This window comes from Aphelocoma coerulescens, chromosome 26, assembly GCF_041296385.1.
Source record: "Aphelocoma coerulescens isolate FSJ_1873_10779 chromosome 26, UR_Acoe_1.0, whole genome shotgun sequence".
NCBI classification, from domain to species: Eukaryota; Metazoa; Chordata; class Aves; order Passeriformes; family Corvidae; genus Aphelocoma; species Aphelocoma coerulescens.
In genome coordinates, this window is record NC_091039.1 from 3,619,187 (window position 1) to 3,638,850 (window position 19,664).

Sequence of the window (19,664 nt, forward strand, 5' to 3'; positions counted from 1 at the left end):
TTCTTTTCTTCCCAGTAACAATCTCCATCTTTCCTTCACAATTCAGTTGATTTCAGCCAAACTTTGAGGCGTGGAAGACGATAAACTCCTCCAGAGCTCATAAATCCGGGCGAGTAGGGAAAAGAGAGAGATCCCGTTACTCCCACACCAGTGCAGGAGCCTTGTTAGACACCGGCCAGCCCCGCTGGAGACCCTCGAGATGTGAGTCAGTAGAGCCCAGGCTTGGTCACTTCTGTGCTGCAGAGTGGGGCCTCTCTGGAGCCACCAGCCTGGAGCAGACCCTGTCAGGTGTCGGTGTGTGGCTCCTGTCCCCGTGCAGAGGCCGCTGCTCCCCAGGGTGTGGGGATGGGCTGTTCCTTGAGCAGAAGGAAAGCTGCACTGCACACAGCCTGTCCCTGCAGAGCCGAGGGTCGGGTTATTCCAGCCAGCCCTGGGGGCAGCCACAGACTCTCAGCTCCCCTGTCTGGGGCAATTTCAGCTCTGTACCCTGTTCTTCCTCTCCTGCTCCCCCCTCTCCTGATGCTCAGGGAAGAGGCATCAACCCTCTGCTTTTTCCCGTTCCCAGCAGGCTGGGGGAGCCCGGGGGGATGTTCCTCAGCTGCCAAATGCTGTCCCCCCCCCACAGACATGGGGGTGGCCGAGGAGGGCTCTGACTCTGTCTGAGGAGTTCCCGTGCTGCAAACTGCTCTCAGCAATTGCATCTTGCTGCCTTTGTTTGTAACGCAGCTGCGTTCCAGGGATAGAGGAGGACCTGTGTGAAAACAGGGCTTTGTCAGTTGCTGTGGGATTATTTTTACAAACTATGGGAAAGTATGGGAGACACTGTGGTGGGTATTTACTACAGGGCACCTGCAAGGAGGAAGAAGCTGATGAGGTTTCCTATGGGCAGTTGGATGTAGCCTTATGGTCCCAGACCCTGGTTCTCCTGGGAGACTTCAATCACCCTGATATTTGTTGGAGAGACAGCACAGCCCAGCACAGACAGTCCAGGAAGCTCCTTCAGATCATTGAAAATAACTTTTTGATACAAGTGGTGGAGGAGCCAAGGAGGAGAAGGGTGTTGCTAGACCTTGTATTACGAAACCAGGAGGGACTGGTTGAAGATGGGAAGGGTGGGGAAAGCCTTGGCTGTAGTGACCCATGTCATGGTGAAACTCAGGATCCTGCATGGGGAAGCAAAGCAGTAGCAGAACTAGAATCCTGTTTTTCCAGAGAGCCAATTCAACCTCTCCAAAGACCTACTTAGAGGAATCCCATGGAATAGGGCTCTAGAAGGGAAGGGGGCCCAAGAAAGTTGGTCAATATTCAAGACCACTGTATCCCCATGATCAAGAAATCAACCAAAGGGGGCAAGAGACCTGCACGGAAGAGCAGGGAGGTTCTAGCAATTCTCAAATGGAAGAAAGAAATTTATGGGATGTGGAAAAAGGGACAGGCACATGAGAGGTGTATGGGGACATCTGTGGGGAATGCAGGGATGCAACAAGGAAAGCCATGGTCCACTTGGAATTGAGTCTGGCAAGGGATATCAAGAACAACAAGAAGGGCTTCTCCAACTACATCAGCAGCAAAAGGAAGATTAGGGAAAATATGGGGCTGCTGCTGAATCCAGTGGGTGTCCTGGGCACAGAAGACACAGAGAAGGTGAAATTACTGAATGCCTTCTTTGCCTCAGTCTTTACTGCTGAGGGCAGCCCTCAGGAATCCCAGACCTTGGAGGTAAGAGATGAAGGATGGAGAAAGGAAACCTTCCCCTTGGTGACTGAGAGTTGAGAGAGAGATCAACCAGGCAGACTTAACACCCATAAATCCGTGGTGGGATGCACCCACAGGTGCTGAGGGAGCTGGCAGAGGTTGTTGCTAAGCCACTCTCCATCATCTTTAAAAATCCTGGAGAACAAGAGAGGTGCCCAGTGACTGGAGAAAAGCCAGTGTTAACTCCTGTCTTCAGAAAGGGCAAATAGGAGGATCTGGGAAACTCCTGGCCAGTCAGCCTCACCTCCATCCCTGGAAATGTGATGGAACAGCTCGTTCTGGAGGTCATCACCAAGCACCTAAAAGTAAAGAAGGTCTTTGGGAGTGGTCAGCATGGATTCAACAAGAGGAAATCCTGCCTGACCAATCTGATGCCTTCTGTGATTACACAGCAGGATGGGTTGGTGAGGGGAGAGCAGTGGGTGGTGTCTGCCTTGACTTCAGCGAGGTGTTTGACACTGTTTCCCATAATATCCCATAGATATGCTCAGGAAATGTGGATTGGATGAATGGACAGTGAGGTGGATCAAGAACTGGCTCAATGGCAGAGCTTCAGAGGATTATGAGCGGAGCAGAATCCAGCTGGAGGCCTGTAGTCTGTGGCATTCCCCAGGGATCAGTACTGGGTCCAGTCTTCCAACTTGTTTATCAACAACCTGGATGAAGGGATAGAATGGAGCCTGAGCAGGTTTGGTGGTGATACAGAACTGGGGGAGTGGCTGATCCACCTGAAGGCTGAGCTGCCATTCAAAGGGACATGGACAGGCTGCAGAGTTGGATGGAAAGAAACCTAATGAGGTTCAACAGGGGCAAGTGCAGGTCCTGCACCTGGGGAGGGATAACCCCAGGTGCCAGCACAGGCTGGGGGTGACCTACTGGAGAGCAGCTCTGCAAAGAAGAACCAGGGAGTCCATGAGTTGATCATGAGCCAGCAGTGTGCCCTGGGGCCAGGAGGGACAATGGGATCCTGGGGGGCATCAGGAGGATTGTAGTCAGCAGGTCAGAGAGGTGATCCTTACCCTCTACTCTGCCCTTGGGAGGCCACATCTGTGTTCAGTTCTGGTCTCCAAGTTCCAGAAGGACAGGAGTTACTGGAGAGGGTCCAGTCCCATAAAGATTAGGGATTGGAGCATCTCCTTGATGAGGAGAGATTGCTGGAGCTGGTTAGTCTGGAGAAGAGAAGACTGAGCGGGGATCGCATCAATCCATTTAAATATCTCCAGGGTGGGTCAAAAGATGGTGTCAGACTCTTTTCAGTGGTACCCAGCAACAGGACAAGGAGCAACAGCCATAAACTCGAGAAGTTCTACCTCAAGACAAGAAAAAACTTCATTCCATGGAGGTTGGCAGAGCAGCAGAACAGCTGCCCAGGGGATTGTGGACTCTCTCACTCTGGAGACATTCCAAAACCACCAGGATGTGTTCCTGTGTCACCTGTTCAAGGTGATCTTGCCTTGGCAGAGGGGTTGGACTGGATGATTTCCAGAGGGCCCTTCCAACTCCAGCTATTCCAGGATTTTGTGATTTTGAGAAATGAGACAGGAGGTAGAAGAGGGGGCCCATAACTGAGGGCTTAGGAGATGGCTGAGGTTTGGAGCAGCAGAGGCTTGGATGAAGAATGCCAATCCAGGGATTAGGATTCAGGCACAGGGAGTGACCATACATGTTTGTTGGCACCAGCCCCAGTGCAGCCTCTCCATCAAGGCCGATATGACACGGGTATGTCCCACGTGGCTCCAAAACTCTAATAAATACATTTCCTCCCCAGTTTTCAAGCTGTTGGGTGTTCCTGGCTCTTGGGAAGTGCTTTAAATCTGACTGCCAGAGCCGTGGGCTGCTGAGAGCAGAAGCTGCCTGCACGATGCTGAGCTCAGGTCTTTGTCCCGTTCTCCTGGTGCTCTCAGTGCTGCAGCTGAGCTGGTCCCTGAGTGATGAAGAAAAGAAGATAATCTTGGATGAGCATAATAAATATCGCTCTGAGGTCGATCCCCCTGCCAGGGCTATGATGAAGATGGTAAGTGGCTTTTATTGCAGGGGAATATTGGGGTGTTTGTGTGGTGCAAGGCTTGATCTTAATGCAAGGAGGAATCAGAGTGTTCCTTAGGGGAGACAGAGCAATTCTCGTGTAGGGTTACAAGTAGGTGTCAACAGAGGGGTTTCCTAAACTGCCTCTAAAGAGAAGAGTTTCCTTTACCTTTGGAGTTGTCTTTGATCATTTCTGGAAGTTCCAAAGTGTGATGTGAGTCCCCTGGTGCTCTTCATGAGAGTGATGCAGCTCTCACTCACATGAGTGCCTGCTGGAGCTCCCTCTGATGAGAGGAAGGGCCACTGAGACCGTGCCATGAGCAGGTGCCATGAGCTGGAGACTTTGCCATGGCCATTGCCAAGAGCTGGTGGGGGAATCCTGCTGTGTGGGACATCACACAGTGCTCTGTATTTGCATCAACATCAAACATGCCAGTCCAGTCTTTCAGTTATTTGGGCCCATCATGCTCCTGACTCCTCCCCATGCCTTGTGCAAAGCTGCCTTGGACGTGAGGATCCCCTGTTTTGCTTGGGGAAATTGAGTCAGGTCCCACATCACAAATGGCTGCAGTGGGAGCAAAGCCGAGCTCTAGAGCTGGTGCTGCTTTTTGTCTTGTTCAGACTCTTGATTTGATTAAAAAGTTGGCTATCAAGTTTTGTCTTGCACCACATGTGATTTTTCCTCACTGTTTACAAGTCATGAGGAGGAGAAGGACAGCTGTTTATCCTGGAAAGTTGGAGTGCTTTCCTCTTTGTGTCACAGTGTGCTTGGAGGACACCTCTCTGCCTGGCCCAGAAATTGCCCAGGCTGAGTAAAACCTTTGTGGGCTGGTAAATGGGAGCTTAACAACCAAACTAAGCCAAAAGCTAAATTCAAGGAGAGGAGGCCTGACCAGTGACTGCAGACTCAAAGGGGACAGAGCCAGAACCCTCAGCACTGTGATGGTTTCTCCACGCTGAGCTGAGGATGTTCTGTGATGGCGTTAGATGAGCTCCAGGAGAGGCTGTGAGTCCTGGTGGTGCCCTGACCTTCTCCTGTTTGACCCCTAAACCAAGGCTTAGTTTGTGCTGGGACTGACCATGGAGCTCCCCTCTCCTGAGGACTGTGTTAGGTAGGGATTTGAATTTCTTCATAGATGGGGAAACTGTGGCCAGAGAGCGCCGGGGTCCTTGGTAAGTGCCTTGTTCCTGTTGGAGAGCCCAGTGTCCCTCTCTGTGTGCTGACACCGAGCTCCTTTCAGACCTGGGACCCGGACCTGGAGGCCCTTGCTCAAGCCTTTGCAAAGCAGTGCATCTGGGGCAAGAACGGTGAACAGAAGGGGAAAAACTTCTTTGCTACAGCTTCAACCCTGGATGTAAAATTGGCCATTGAACAATGGGACGGGGAGAGGGAATTCTACAGCTTCACAACTTACAAGTGTGACGATGGGCAGACGTGTGACAACCACACCCAGGTACTGGCTGTTGGGGTGGAGGGGCTGTTGGGAAAGGAGCTGTACCAGTGCCCCAGCTCCTCCCAAAATCTTTGCAAAAGGACGGGGAACCAGGTGGGATTCACAGTGATAGAGGCAGACCTGGGCATGGTGTCAGCCATGAGCGGCCTTTTGGAGAAGACCTTTTTAGAGACAAGCTCTGCAGCCCTTTTTTTGGCTGCTCAACAGAGCTCAGTGCCAGCTGGTCTTGGGTAGATGGATGAGGTCTGAGTGTTTCTTCACAGCTTGGGTGGGAGCAAGGAGAAGAGATGGTGGTGGTAAGTATATGGATGGATGGAGGGTTCCACGACCAAAGCAGAGCTGGTGGTGCTCTGCCTGGGTAGACGATACGGTAGGAAAGCTGTGGCACTGGAATATGTGACCTTTTGAAGGTGGTTCGGACAGGGGCAAGGGGCAAGATCCTGAATGCCAAAGCAACATGGGGATGTGGGATCAGGGGTGTACACTCTGTGGGATGAGGAGGGCATTGGAGCAGCCTTTAAGGGCAGGGGACAGGTTGCCTTCACCCAATCCCCTCACCTCCACTCCTGGTCTTTCCCTTAGATGGTCTGGGCAGACACAACTCGCACTGGCTGTGGGAAAAGTTTTTGTGAGAAGGTCGATGGAATCGAAACAGAGAACGTGCACGTGCTTGTTTGCAGCTATTTCCCCCCGTAAGTCCCAGGCCCCAATGCCCATCCCCTGCTCTGCTCTGAGGGAGGTGAGGGATCTGCTCCATGGAGTTGTCTGCCCTGGCTTTAGCAGCCTTGGGGTCAGGCTGGTGAGTAACTGGCCCTGACAGGCTGTGGCAGGAGACCAAGACCTGTTTTCTGCATTAATCCTGAGTTTTGCCTTGGCTGGGATATCCCAGCTGAATCAGCCCCCTCTCTGGGATGGGTGTTCCCCCTTTCCTCACGCCTTCTTTATCTTGGCATTTTCTACTTCCAGGGGTAACATGAAAGGCAAAAAGCCCTACATGGAAGGACCCCCATGTACAATGTGTCCCACGGGCACAGTCTGTGTGAACAACCTGTGTGGTGAGTGAGCGGAGCCGCGCGTGGCCCTGGATGGGCTGTTGGGACTCAGACCCCAGGCTGGGTCTGAGCTCTGAGGCCTTCTGGAGCTGTCAGGAAGCCCTTGAACTGCACTTCCAGGGCTGGACCATGAGACATCAGGAGCAATTCCTGCTCCTAAGAGAGGTCAGCTGCCTCAAGATGAGGAGGGCTGGACAAAAGCCTTGCACCCCATTAGGCAGGGCTTTTGCCCCTTGTGGGGCAGGAGGTTGCATGAGGGACATGAGATGTCTCCAGGTTGGGAACCCCAGAGTGGGGGATGGCCCAGAGTGACCTGAGAGGAGCTGGCTGCTATTTCAGCCCCTCACTGGTTTCTGCTGGTCCTGCTCAGTGCAGGGATCTGCTGAGGTGAACCAGACCTAACCCACAGCACTTTTCATCTCTGCATCTCTTTCATCCACCCCAACCACAACCCTTCCAAAACTCACAGCCACAGCCAAACCAGAACCCACAGTACCAGTACACACCAGAGCCAAACCAGAACCCACAGCATCAGAGGCCACCATAACCACAGCCAAGCCAAAACCCGCAACCATATGCCCAAACACAGCCAAGCCCAAACCCCCAACACTCTTCACCCATCACAAGAGCCAAACCAAGACCTGCAATCACACTCCCAATGACAACCCCAGCCAGGCCAAAACCCACAACACCAAAACTCACCACAACTCTGGCTAAGCCAACATCTGCTGCTACAACACCAGCACCTGCTACAACAGCAAAGACACAATTGAAAACTGCCACAACCACAAAGCCAGAACCAGAAAGACTTGATCCTACTGAGGCAACTGGGATCACTCTTTCCTTTGAGCCCACATTAGACCCAGATTATAAAGTATCTCTAAAGGCAGACACTGGAGAGCCTCTTAGCTCCTTCACTAAAGAGGATCTTCTCTAACTTCACGTTTTCTTCTTTTCCATCAGTATCAGCCCTGGACACAGAAAAACAACAGAAGACAAGTGTGGAACCACCCAAAGCTGGAGCTCCCAGTACCTGCTTGGGGCTTTCGCTCTTCCTCCTCCCCAGTGCCATCCTGGTGGGCCTTCTGCTCTGAAGGGTCTTCCTCAGCTGTCCCTGCACCCCTCACCAAGGCTTTTGTCAGCGCTGGTTGTTCCACAACCCTGGTAGGCTCAGGAGACTCCTTGGACAATTCACACGCTCCCTCCTTACACTGCCTTCTCTGCTGCAGCCCCGGCGAGCCAAGGGCAGCCGGCAGGCCCGGGGGAACTTGGTCCCCTTCCCGAGGAGACCCGAGGGCAGGAGGGTGTTTGCCATAATGCTGGTGACCTTGGACACTTCTCCTTTTTCCTGGCTTCCGTTGCATTTCCAGGCTGGAAGTGTTGAGCTCTCCCACCCACCCACCCACCCACCCACTCGTGTGGCCAGCAGGCCCCGCCCCAGTGTGACCCCAGGGACAGCGGGGTGACTTGGGGACAGTGAGACATGGTGGTTGGCTTTGGTGTTTGTAGATGAGACAAGGTGGTTGAGTTTGGTGTTTGTCAGGATGAGTTTCTAGCAGAAATGCTCTTTTCCTTCCCAATGTGTTTCTTTCAGTTTTGGACAAGTTTTACCTCTTTGCTTCTTGTCCAAATAGAGTGGTTTTTTTGAGGATTTCTATTTCCTCCTGGTTCTGGTGTAGCTCTGGCCAGTACTACCCAGCTCTTTTCCCCTCTCCTCCTCACACTCTGCAGCCCTTGCCTCCTCCCTCTCTCCTGCTCTCTGGCACACATCCCATTCCTCAGTTACTCCAACGCCATGGATTTATTTTACGCGTGTGCCTGCACCTGTGTGCACGCACAGAAGAGAAGAGCTGAGAGCAGCCACCAGCTCCTTCATGTAGCTTTTCCCTGCATGGCTTCATTCTTTGCATAATTTCAGTGTATTTGAATTTAGATACAGATCCTGCTTGACATGTAACTTGTGTGTGTGTGGTCAGGGAGAACAAATCCCCACGTGTGTCGGTACAATCTGAGCTCCAGAGATAAAAGTGATGCTGTTACAGGTCACTGGTGTCTCTGCTGCCCAGCAGCACCAGCTGTCCTGCAGGAACCCAGCTGCCTGCGGGGTGTTCTGGGGTCACGGGCCCGTCCAGCCCAGCCAGGCAGTGACCAGCAGATGGCACTGGGAGAGGCACCGCTGAGAACTGGGCAGCTCAACTCGCCCCGCAGACCCTGCCCGGAGTTCAGAGCTTTATTTAATCGCCAGCTTCAGATGTAGTTAAGAATCAGATTAAAAATAACCTCGTGCCCAGGTGCTGTGGCTGCTGAACGCTCTGGGAGCAGCTGAGCTCCTGCTGCTGAGCTGCTTTTGGGAGAGAAATCCATCCCTGGGTTAAGGGGGGATAAAAAAATACAGCCCGAGAGGCTGCTCCTCACCCGTGTGAGGGGAGAGGGGTCGGACCTGGAAGAGCATTTCAGGACCTCATCTGGTTTTGCATCTGGGTGAAGGACAATGTAACACTCCCTAGAAATTCCCAGGAAACACTGCAAAGAGCAGAAAAACATTTCTCCTCCCAGCAAGATCAGGGCACTCGGGCAGGCCCTGATTTTTTGCAGTGCTGGATCCCCCACCCTGCTGAGAGCCAGCGGTGCTGCCGGTTAACAGCCACCAACATAATTCCAGGATTTAAGTGTTTTATCACTGGTGTGGGGCTACAAACCTTGTGAAAACCCTTTGAGTTTTGTTTTCCTGAAGGTTTTGACTTGTGGAGACCGGCTGTTGTGCAAGGACCTATTTATAGAGTTCCTTCAGCAGAAAACTCCAACCCAGAAGGAAATCCGCTTTCCTCTTGCCCTGCTCCCAGGACAGCGGGGCTGAGCCTGCCCACACAGGCATTTGGTGGGGGTTTGGCTTAATCCTAAATTTGGGGGTTTAGGCAAGGGCAGGGTTTGGTGTGGTGCACCGGGGAGGACACAAAACATTCAAGGGAGGTCTTTGCAGCACTTCTACTCCATTGCTGGGCTTGGCAGGAAGGGTGCTCTGGCACTGCTGTGACCCTGGCAAAGATTCTGCCAGGTCCTTACAGCCCTGTGGCTCTGTGTGGTGAGAGGAGGAGAAGCATTAACCTTCAGCTGGGGTGACTTGGGTTGAATGGTGAGATTTGTGGTGTTTATGAGGCCTGGCTTCTTTATGAACCTCACCTGCTTGGTTCCCTCCATCCCTGGGGTCTGTTTCCAGCAGGCACAGGGAGGTGTTTGGTGCTGGTTGAGCGAGAGGAGGTTGCTTTGCTTCAGCTCCTGAATGTCCTGTGAATGTCCTGTGGGTCAGAAAGGGTGGGGTGAGCACATACACCCTCCTGGGGGATTTGCTTTTGGGGGATTTGCATTTGGGGTTATGCTGCTGGCAGGTCCATCCAGCTTCCAAGTATTCCCTCAGAGTGTTTGGGCTGAAAGTGCTCTCCTTCCACAATGTCCTGTGGGGGCCTGGGAGGACCCACCTTTCTTGATCTTGCTTCCTGGTTGCTTTTTACTAAAAGAAGGTGTTGTCCATCCCTGCCATTGCAACCAGCTGCAAAACTAAAACATGAGGGCAGTTCTGGTGGTAAGGAATCGATTTTGGCCAAATCTGCCATGCCCCAGTGTGCAGCGCGGCTTCCAGAGCAACTCCTGTCTCCTGCTGCCAGAGGGGAGTGGTGCTCACACCTTCTGCATCATCAGGGTGGGAATCCCAGAGGTGAGGCCACAGTGGCAAAACTCAGATGACCAAGGGGAGGTTTTGATACCTTGGCCAAAGAGCTGCAAGGGAGCCCTTGTTGTTTTCCTCATCTAGAGCTCCAGTTTCACAGATCCTTGGAAAGGCTGCAGGAGGCTGGGACTTCCCTAGAGAGCCTGGTGGTCCTAGTGGCCTGCTGAGGTGGAACTGGGGGGAAGGGGGTTGTTCCTGCAGCTATTGAAGCATCCTGGTCACAGACAGGGTGTCCCACCATGGCTTCCCTCACCTCAGCTCCCCTTGGCAGTTGCTGTACTGGTTTGGAAAATTCCTCACTCTCACCCTGCCCAGCTCAGAGGGATTCCCAGTCAACTCTTGTGTCCCAGCATTTTAATATCATAGAATGGATATGTGTATTCATAGAATGAATAGTGTGAAAGACGATAAACTCCTCCAGAGCTCATAAATCCGGGCGAGTAGGGAAAAGAGAGAGATCCCGTTACTCCCACACCAGTGCAGGAGCCTTGTTAGACACCGGCCAGCCCCGCTGGAGACCCTCGAGATGTGAGTCAGTAGAGCCCAGGCTTGGTCACTTCTGTGCTGCAGAGTGGGGCCTCTCTGGAGCCACCAGCCTGGAGCAGACCCTGTCAGGTGTCGGTGTGTGGCTCCTGTCCCCGTGCAGAGGCCGCTGCTCCCCAGGGTGTGGGGATGGGCTGTTCCTTGAGCAGAAGGAAAGCTGCATTCCACACACGCTTACCTAATGCCGGCTGGACACCAGTGTCTCAGCTCCAGGGTGGGGCTTGGACCTTGCACTGCTAATCTTGATGCTTCAGACATTGGCTCCAGAAGGAGCCGTCAGAGCAGGTTGGGAGTTGAGAAATGGCCCTTGCACCCCTTTGGAAGCCGCCCTGCACTTGCCAAAGGCATCAGCTCTTACTCACGTTTCCCCATAAGCCACATGTCCTGGTGATGACTCCTCCAGGGCTGTTTGCTCTTCCCCACAAGCTCTGTGTATCCCATTTTCCATCATCCTTGTTGCCACGCTATCTCCTGCAGGGCGCAGCCAGGGTGCTGTAGTGCCAGGGGCTATGTGGAGCTTGGCCCTGCATCTCCACATCACGTTTGGAGAGACCAGCACCTGCACTGGTCTAGTGAAAGGTGTCCCTGCTCATGGTAGAGAGGTTGGAATGAGATGAACTCTCAGGTTCCTCCCAACCCAAACCATTCCGTGGCTCTATGATTCTCAGCACTGCCTTGTTCCCGGTAAGCCAGGCCACGGTGAGCTGGCCAGCAGGAGCTGCAGCCCGTGTTGATATTTTCTAGATGTTTCCCCAGGTCTCCAGAGATAAACCAGCAAATGTGTTGAGGTGTCTCCATCGTGAGACAGATCTGCCTTAGCAATACATGGGAATCTCTGGTTTGACCGGCCGAGTTGAAGAGAAGACCTGGTGAGATATTGGCCTCAGACCCCACTTGCAGAAATTGTTGGACAATTGAGGGTATGGCTGACCCCAGAGCTGGTGAAGGACAAGGTAATACAGAAGTAAGAGATCTGGGGAGCAGTAGGAGAGCTGTTGAGGTGAGAGAGGTGATCCGTGTGGTCTAAAACAAGAGGAAAACCCGCAAAGCGTTGCCTGGGGAGTGGGGAGAGGAGGGGGAGGCAGAGCCGGCAGCGTGTGATTAACTTGGCTCTGCTCTCCAGAGCTGCCCACCCGCTGATGCTCTCTAACAGGCTGTGATCCCAGCGGAGCTCCTGGAGCGGGGCCGGGCGGTTGCACAATCGCAGATGGGGAGCCGAGGCTGCAGCGGTGCGGGGGGCTCGGCCAGAGCCGCTCCGGCTGCGGGACACGGGTGCTGAGCCCTCCAGGTGACTGCGGGGAGGGAGCACAGCCTGTCCCTGCAGAGCCGAGGGTCGGGTTATTCCAGCCAGCCCTGGGGGCAGCCACAGACTCTCAGCTCCCCTGTCTGGGGCAATTTCAGCTCTGTACCCTGTTCTTCCTCTCCTGCTCCCCCCCTCTCCTGATGCTCAGGGAAGAGGCATCAACCCTCTGCTTTCTCCCGTTCCCAGCAGGCTGGGGGAGCCCGGGGGGATGTTCCTCAGCTGCCAAATGCTGTCCCCCCCCCACAGACATGGGGGTGGCCGAGGAGGGCTCTGACTGTCTGAGGAGTTCCCGTGCTGCAAACTGCTCTCAGCAATTGCATCTTGCTGCCTTTGTTTGTAACGCAGCTGCGTTCCAGGGACAGGGGAAGACCCGTGTGAAAACAGGGCTTTACTGGTTGCTGTGGGATTATTGTTACAGATTAGGAGAAATGGGACAGGAGGTAGGAGAGAGGACCGGTACCTGAGGGCTCAGGGGATGGCTGAGGTTTGGAGCAGCAGAGGCTTGGATGAAGAATGCCAATCCAGGGATTAGGATTCAGGCGCGGGGTCTGTCCCAGGGAGAGGACCCTGCGTGTTCGTTGGCACTGCTGCCTCTCCATCAAGGCTGATATGTGAGATGGGTGTGTTCTGCATGGCTCCAAAACTCTAATAAATACATTTCCTCCCCAATCTTCAAGCTGTTGGGTGTTCCTGGCTTTTGGGAGGTGCTTTAAATCTGACTGCCAGAGCCGTGGGCTGCTGAGAGCAGAAGCTGCCTGCATGATGCTGAGCTCAGGTCTTTGTCCCGTTCTCCTGGTGCTCTCAGTGCTGCAGCTGAGCTGGTCCCTGAGTGATGAAGAAAAGAAGATAATCTTGGATGAGCATAATAAATATCGCTCTGAGGTCGATCCCCCTGCCAGGGCTATGATGAAGATGGTAAGTGGCTTTTATTGCAGGGGAATATTGGGGTGTTTGTGTGGTGCAAGGCTTGATCTTAATGCAAGGAGGAATCAGGGTGTTCCTTAGGGGAGACAGAGCAATTCTCGTGTAGGGTTACAAGTAGGTGTCAATAGAGGGGTTTCCTAAACTGCCTCTAAAGAGAAGAGTTTCCTTTACCTTTGGAGTTGTCTTTGATCATTTCTGGAAGTTCCAAAGTGTGATGTGAGTCCCCTGGTGCTCTTCATGAGAGTGATGCAGCTCTCACTCACATGAGTGCCTGCTGGAGCTCCCTCTGATGAGAGGAAGGGCCTCTGAGACCGTGCCATGAGCAGGTGCCATGAGCTGGAGACTTTGCCATGGCCATTGCCAAGAGCTGGTGGGGGAATCCTGCTGTGTGGGACATCATACAGTGATGCCTTTCCACACACAGTATTTGCCTTTTCAGGTGAGAGTACTTTTATCTATTGGAGGGAATGTCAAATGTCAGTCAAGGTCTTTCAGTTATTTGGGCCCATCACGCTCCTAATCCTCGCCATGACTTGGTGTCTCGAAGATGCAGGATCCCCTGTTTTGCTTGGGGAAATCAGTGAGACCTGATACAGGAACAACAACAAGCTTAGTGCTGGTGCTGCTTTTTGTCTTGTTGAGACTCTTGATTTGATTAGAACTTGGCTGTCAAGTTTTATCTTGCACCACATGTGATTTTTCCTCACTGTTTGCAAATCACACAAAGAAAGATAATTGTTTATCATGGAGAGTTGGAGTGCTTTCCTCTTTGGGTCACAGTGTGCTTGGAGGATACCTCCCTGCCTGGCCCAGAAATTGCCCAGGCTGAGTAAAACCTTTGTGGGCTGGTAAATGGGTGCTTAACAATCAAAAAAAGCCAGAAGTTAAATTCAAGGAGAGGAGGCCTGACCAGTGACTGCAGACTCAAAGGGGACAGAGCCAGAACCCTCAGCACTGTGATCCCATTGAACCCAGCAGGCACAGCAAACTCAGAGTATCAGGGCTTCGGAGCCAAAGTCTTAGAGAAAGCCCGAGGAAAATGATCTCTCAGGGTCCTTAATTCAGTGCAATTCCAAACCTGTGAGGGCTGCTCGCAGCTGAGTCTTTGATTGCAGCCCCTGTGCTTTGAGATGCTCCCTCTGCAGCTTCTGCTTCTGCTTAAACACACGGGACCCACTCATGGTCTGGAGCCAAAGGCTTTTTCATTTTGAAGCCCAGCAAATGTTTAGCTCACAGCAGCCCTGACGATTCTTCAGTAGAGGTTTTCCATGAGAACACCGTCCTCGCCTCCCTCCTGGGACCTTTGCTTGGGCTGTCTTTGCTTCTGGCTTCACCTGCTGCCATGGCACTGTGCCTGGCTGAGGTCACCCCATGCTTCCTTTTGGGACATGGGGTTGGTTGCTTTGGAAATATTTAGTTGAAGGGGGGGGGATCTGTAGTCTAAAGCCACTTTTCTTTACTAATGAGGCAAATCTGCAGCTGTGAGTCCCCCATTTATGGAGCCCAGCTCCATGCCAGAGGGAGAGGGCTGTGTGCTCCCCAAACTGGGTGTCCAGCCATCACTGCCAGTGTGGCTTGGGGCCATGGTGGGAGATGAACCAACACTCTGTGTGTCCCATCCAGGTGTTTTCTCCCCCCAGTGTCTTAGGGCCCGTCCTCATCCCCTCAACACCCCAGTGGTGACGTGCCCTCCTGTATGTCACCTTTTGGATCCAGCCCTGGCTCTGTCCAGGAAGAATCCCCCCTCAGGATCCCCTGTTTGCAGGGCTGCCTTCCAGCAGCCAAGCTGCTCTCTCCATCAAGGATGGTCCAAACAGCTGCAGTGTAGGATTCCCCATATGCATCCCTGTGAGAGAAACTCTCCACCTCCTCCTCCTCCTCCTCCTCCTTGTTCTCCTGCTGCATATCCCTGTGGCCAGGGGCTCAGCTGGTGGCGGGGCCGCTGCCGCTCCAGAGGGGCTCCTGGCCGGCAGCCACGTCTCGGATCCAGGCAAACAGATGATGTTTCCCAGGAGCGTGTGCTCCCAGACTTTGTACAGCTGCCAGGAGAGATGTGTCCCATTCCCCTCCCATCCCCACTCTGGGCGAGGTGGGATGGCCCCAGGCCCCTCTGGTGTGACCCAGGGTGGGTTTCTTCCTTCCTCCGCTCGACTTCATGGTTTCTCCACGCTGAGCTGAGGATGTTCTGTGATGGCGTTAGATGAGCTCCAGGAGAGGCTGTGAGTCCTGGTGGTGCCCTGACCTTCTCCTGTTTGACCCCTAAACCAAGGCTTAGTTTGTGCTGGGACTGACCATGGAGCTCCCCTCTCCTGAGGACTGTGTTAGGTAGGGATTTGAATTTCTTCATAGATGGGGAAACTGTGGCCAGAGAGCGCAGGGGTCCTTGGTAAGTGCCTTGTTCCTATTGGAGAGCCCAGTGTCCCTCTCTGTGTGCTGACACCAAGCTCCTTTCAGACCTGGGACAAGGAGCTGGAGGCCCTTGCTCAATCCTACGCAGAGAAGTGCATCTGGGACCACAACAAGGAGAGGGGCCGACGGGGAGAAAACCTCTTTGCTATGGCCCCAACCCTGGAACTAGAATTTGCTGTGGAAGACTGGAATGGGGAGAAGAAATTCTACAACTTGACAACATCCACGTGTGTCCCTGGGCAGATGTGTGGCCACTACACCCAGGTACCAGCTGCTGGGGTGGAGGGGTGGCTGCTCAGCAGAGCTGGGTGCCAGATTTTCTTAGACAGAGAGACGAAGTCTGAGTGTTTCTTCACAGCTTGGGTGGGAGCAGAGATGGTGGTGGATCCTTGAATGCTAAAGCAACATGGGGATGTGGGACTGGGGGCATGCTCTGTGGGATGAGGACGTCTTCAGAGCAGCCTTTAAGGCCAAGGGACAGGTTGCCTTCACCCAATCCCCTCACCTCCACCTTGCTTTGCCTTAGGTGGTTTGGTCAAGCACGTATCAGATCGGCTGCGGGGCACATTTTTGTGAGACGATCAGTGGAATCGAAACAGAGAACATGCACCTGCTTGTTTGCAACTATTATCCCCCGTAAGTCCCAGGCCCTGCATGGATTGGTGCATCTCAGTGGGGTTTCTGTGCTGGAAATGCCTTGGCTTCAGTCCTTATGTCACAGCAGGGTTTGTCCTTGGTCAGAAATAGAAGTTCCAAATAATGCTTCTCTTATCTTGGGTTGGTCCCAGAGTAAGGAAGGGCTGTCTGGAGCTCCCAGCCCATGACTCTGAATGCTGAGGGCTGGTTCAGCTTCTGGCACACACCAGGGAGGGACCTTCTTCCCCAAGAGCTGCTCAAGGCTGAAGTGGCAGTAGCTGGGGGTACAAACAGCTCCCTGCCCTGGGCCTTGTTCTTCTGTGCTGGCAACAGCCATCATTTGGGGTGGAGAAGCCCTTTTGCAGCAGCAGGAAGGGTTAGACGTGGGACAAGAACTGGGTACTCCCTTACCAGCCCTGGGACAGCTTTGGCACCACTTGTTTGGAGCTGCTGAGAGCCCCAAGAGCGACTGGTGGCTGCAGACCTTCCTGGGGGTCTGGAGTGGAAAGGAAACAGAACTCCCTGTCCCAATGCCCATCCCCTGCTCTGCTCTGAGGGAGGTGAGGGATCTGCTCCATGGAGTTGTCTGCCCTGGCTTTAGCAGCCTTGGGGTCAGGCTGGTGAGTAACTGGCCCTGACAGGCTGTGGCAGGAGACCAAGACCTGTTTTCTGCATTAATCCCGAGTTTTGCCTTGGCTGGGATATCCCAGCTGAATCAGCCCCCTCTCTGGGATGGGTGTTCCCCCTTTCCTCACGCCTTCTTTATCTTGGCATTTTCTACTTCCAGGGGTAACATGAAAGGCAAAAAGCCCTACATGGAAGGACCCCCATGTACAATGTGTCCCACGGGCACAGTCTGTGTGAACAACCTGTGTGGTGAGTGAGCGGAGCCGCGCGTGGCCCTGGATGGGTTGTTGGGACTCAGACCCCAGGCTGGGTCTGAGCTCTGAGGCCTTCTGGAGCTGTCAGGAAGCCCTTGAACTGCACTTCCAGGGCTGGACCATGAGACAGGACAACTGCCTTAAGATAAGGAGGGGCTTGCACCCCATTAGGCAGGGCTTTTTGCCCCTTGTGGGGCAGGAGGTTGCATGAGGGACATGAGATGTCTCCAGGTTGGGAACCCCAGAGTGGGGGATGGCCCAGAGTGACCTGAGAGGAGCTGGCTGCTATTTCAGCCCCTCACTGGTTTCTGCTGGTCCTGCTCAGTGCAGGGATCCATTGAGGTCAGCTGAGCCAGCCCTAACCCACGGCACTTTTCATCTCTTACCAGAACTCGTTGTAGAAGAGACCACTCCGGCCTCTGTGACAACAAAGGCAAGGCCATCCACCCCAGCCACAGCCAAACCAGAGCCCACAGCCAAACCAGAACCCACAACACCCGTCCACACCACAGCTGAACCAGAACCCACACCAATGTCCACCACAGCTAAACAAGAACACACCCCAGTCCACACCACAGCTGAACCAGAACCCACACCAATGTCCCCCACAGCCAAACCAGCACCTACAACACCAGTCCACACCACAGCAAAACCTGAACCCACACCAGTGTCCACCACAGCCAAACAACCCACAAAACCAGTGTCTACCACCACAGCCAAGCCAAAACCCACAACCACACTTCCAACCACAGCCAAGCCATCACCCACAGCCACACTCCCAACAACAACCAAGCCCAAACCCCCAACACAGGCACCCATCAGTACAGCCAAGCCAAAACCTGCCACCACACTCCCAACAACAACCCTAGCGAGGCCAAAACCCACAACACCAGCAGCCACCACAGCCATGGCCAAGCCAAAACCCACCATGCCAGCAGCCACCAGCACTGCAGCCAAACCAAAGCCCACCACAGCTGCAGCCAAACAAAAGCCCACCACACCAAAACCCACTCTAACAACCACTACCACTAAACCAGCAACCACCACTACCCCCAAGATGACACCCAATGCCCTGAAACCCAATACAACCACTACCACCAAACCAACACTCACTACACCAAACCTCACCACAACCACAACTACCACCAAACCAACACCCACCACACCAAACCCCACCACTACCACCAAACCAGCACCCACCACACCAAACCCCACCACTACCACCAAACCAGCACCCACCACACCAAACCCCACCACTACCACCAAACCAGCACCCACCACACCAAACCCCACCACTACCACCAAACCAGCACCCACCACACCCACAACCACCACTACCACCAAACCAGCACCCACCACACCCACAACCACCACTACCACCAAACCAGCACCCACCACACCCACAACCACCACTACCACCAAACCAGCACCCACCACACCAAACCCTACCACAACCACCACTACCACCAAACCAACACCCACCACACCCACAACCACCACTACCCCCAAACCAACACCCACCACACCAAACCCTACCACAACCACCACTACCACCAAGCCAAAACCAACCACAATTATGGCCAAGCCAACACCCACCACACCAAAACCCACTCCAACCATGGCTAAGCAAAAACCTGCTACAGCCACAGCCAAGCCAACACCCACCACACCATCATCTACCACCACTACAGCCAAGCCAACACCTGCTGCTACAACACCAGCACCTGCCACAACAGCAAAGACACAACCAAAAACTGCCACAACCACAAAGCCAGAACCAGAAAGACCTGATCCTACTGAGGCAACTGGGATCACTCTTTCCTTTGAGCCTACATTAGACCCAGATTATAAAGTATCTCCAGAGGCAGACACTGGAGAGCCTCTTAGCTCCTTCACTACAGAAGATCCAGCCTTACTAGAAAGCTTGGGCACAGCCTTCAGTCCCAGATCAGTCCCAGAAACAAAGAAAGGTGTCAAAGAGGATGGGAAAGAGAAATCAGCATTTTCCAGTCCATCTCCATCCCTCAGCCAAGTTGTTCCAGAGATTAAGTTAGGTTTCAATAGAGCTGAGCTCATAACCCCCTCCAAGTCAGTGGTCCTCAGCCCTGAAGAGCCCACGTTCTTGCGCTTAACATCATCCTCCAAAGACAAAAAAGGGCCGAGCCCCCATTTCCAGACCTCCCTCTCAGGTAAGGCAACCGTGGAGTTTGTCCTGGCATGGACACTTGGACATTCAGGGATCCCCAAGCAGCATGGAGAGGGCTTGGGAGGAGCAGTGTCAGACTGGTCCTTTGGATCCTCCTCTTGTATGTGGCACCAAGCCTTTTCCTCACTCTTTTCTCTAACCCTGAGGGGCTGGTTGGATGTCTTGTCCCTGAAGCATGGTCCCATTCACAGCCTGCTCCCACTAACGCACAGCTTCCCTGGACCAGAGCTCTGCTGCCTCAGAGCACATCATGGCACACCTGCATGAGTGGGAGTTTCTCTTCTGCCAGATCTTCCTCTCTAACTCTACATTTTCCTCTCTTCTTCCAGCAGGTGCCCTGGACACAGAAGAACTGGAGACAAACTCGGACCAGACAAGTGTGGATCCACCCAAAGCTGGAGCTCCCAGTACCTGCTTGGGGCTTTCGCTCTTCCTCCTCCCCAGTGCCATCCTGATGGGCCTTCTGCTCTGAAGGGTCTTCCTCAGCTGTCCCTGCACCCCTCACCAAGGCTTTTGTCAGCGCTGGTTGTTCCACAACCCTGGTAGGCTCAGGAGAGTCCTTGGACAATTCACACGCTCCCTCCTTACGCTGCCTTCTCTGCTGCAGCCCCGGCGAGCCAAGGGCAGCTGGCAGGCCTGGGGGAACTTGGTCCCCTTCCTGAGGAGACCCGAGGGCAGGAGGGTGTTTGCCATAATGCTGGTGACCTTGGACACTTCTCCTTTTTCCTGGCTTCCGTTGCATTTCCAGGCTG

The 19,664-nt window shown here is 53.7% G+C and overlaps 1 protein-coding gene across 1 annotated transcript; it reads left to right on the forward strand.

Annotated features, from left to right (window-relative positions):
* Window positions 1-51: 51 nt before the first annotated feature.
* PI16 (peptidase inhibitor 16) lies at window positions 52-18,063 on the forward strand (the record flags this gene model as incomplete). Its single annotated transcript, XM_068995575.1, has 11 exons — window positions 52-201; window positions 845-3,769; window positions 5,022-5,234; window positions 5,817-5,926; window positions 6,201-6,289; window positions 7,250-7,362; window positions 11,298-12,771; window positions 15,235-15,453; window positions 15,716-15,825; window positions 16,613-16,701; window positions 17,096-18,063. Coding segments are annotated over exons 7-11 (1,542 nt in total), but the record flags the coding sequence as incomplete, so codon positions are not given.
* Window positions 18,064-19,664: the final 1,601 nt, after the last annotated feature.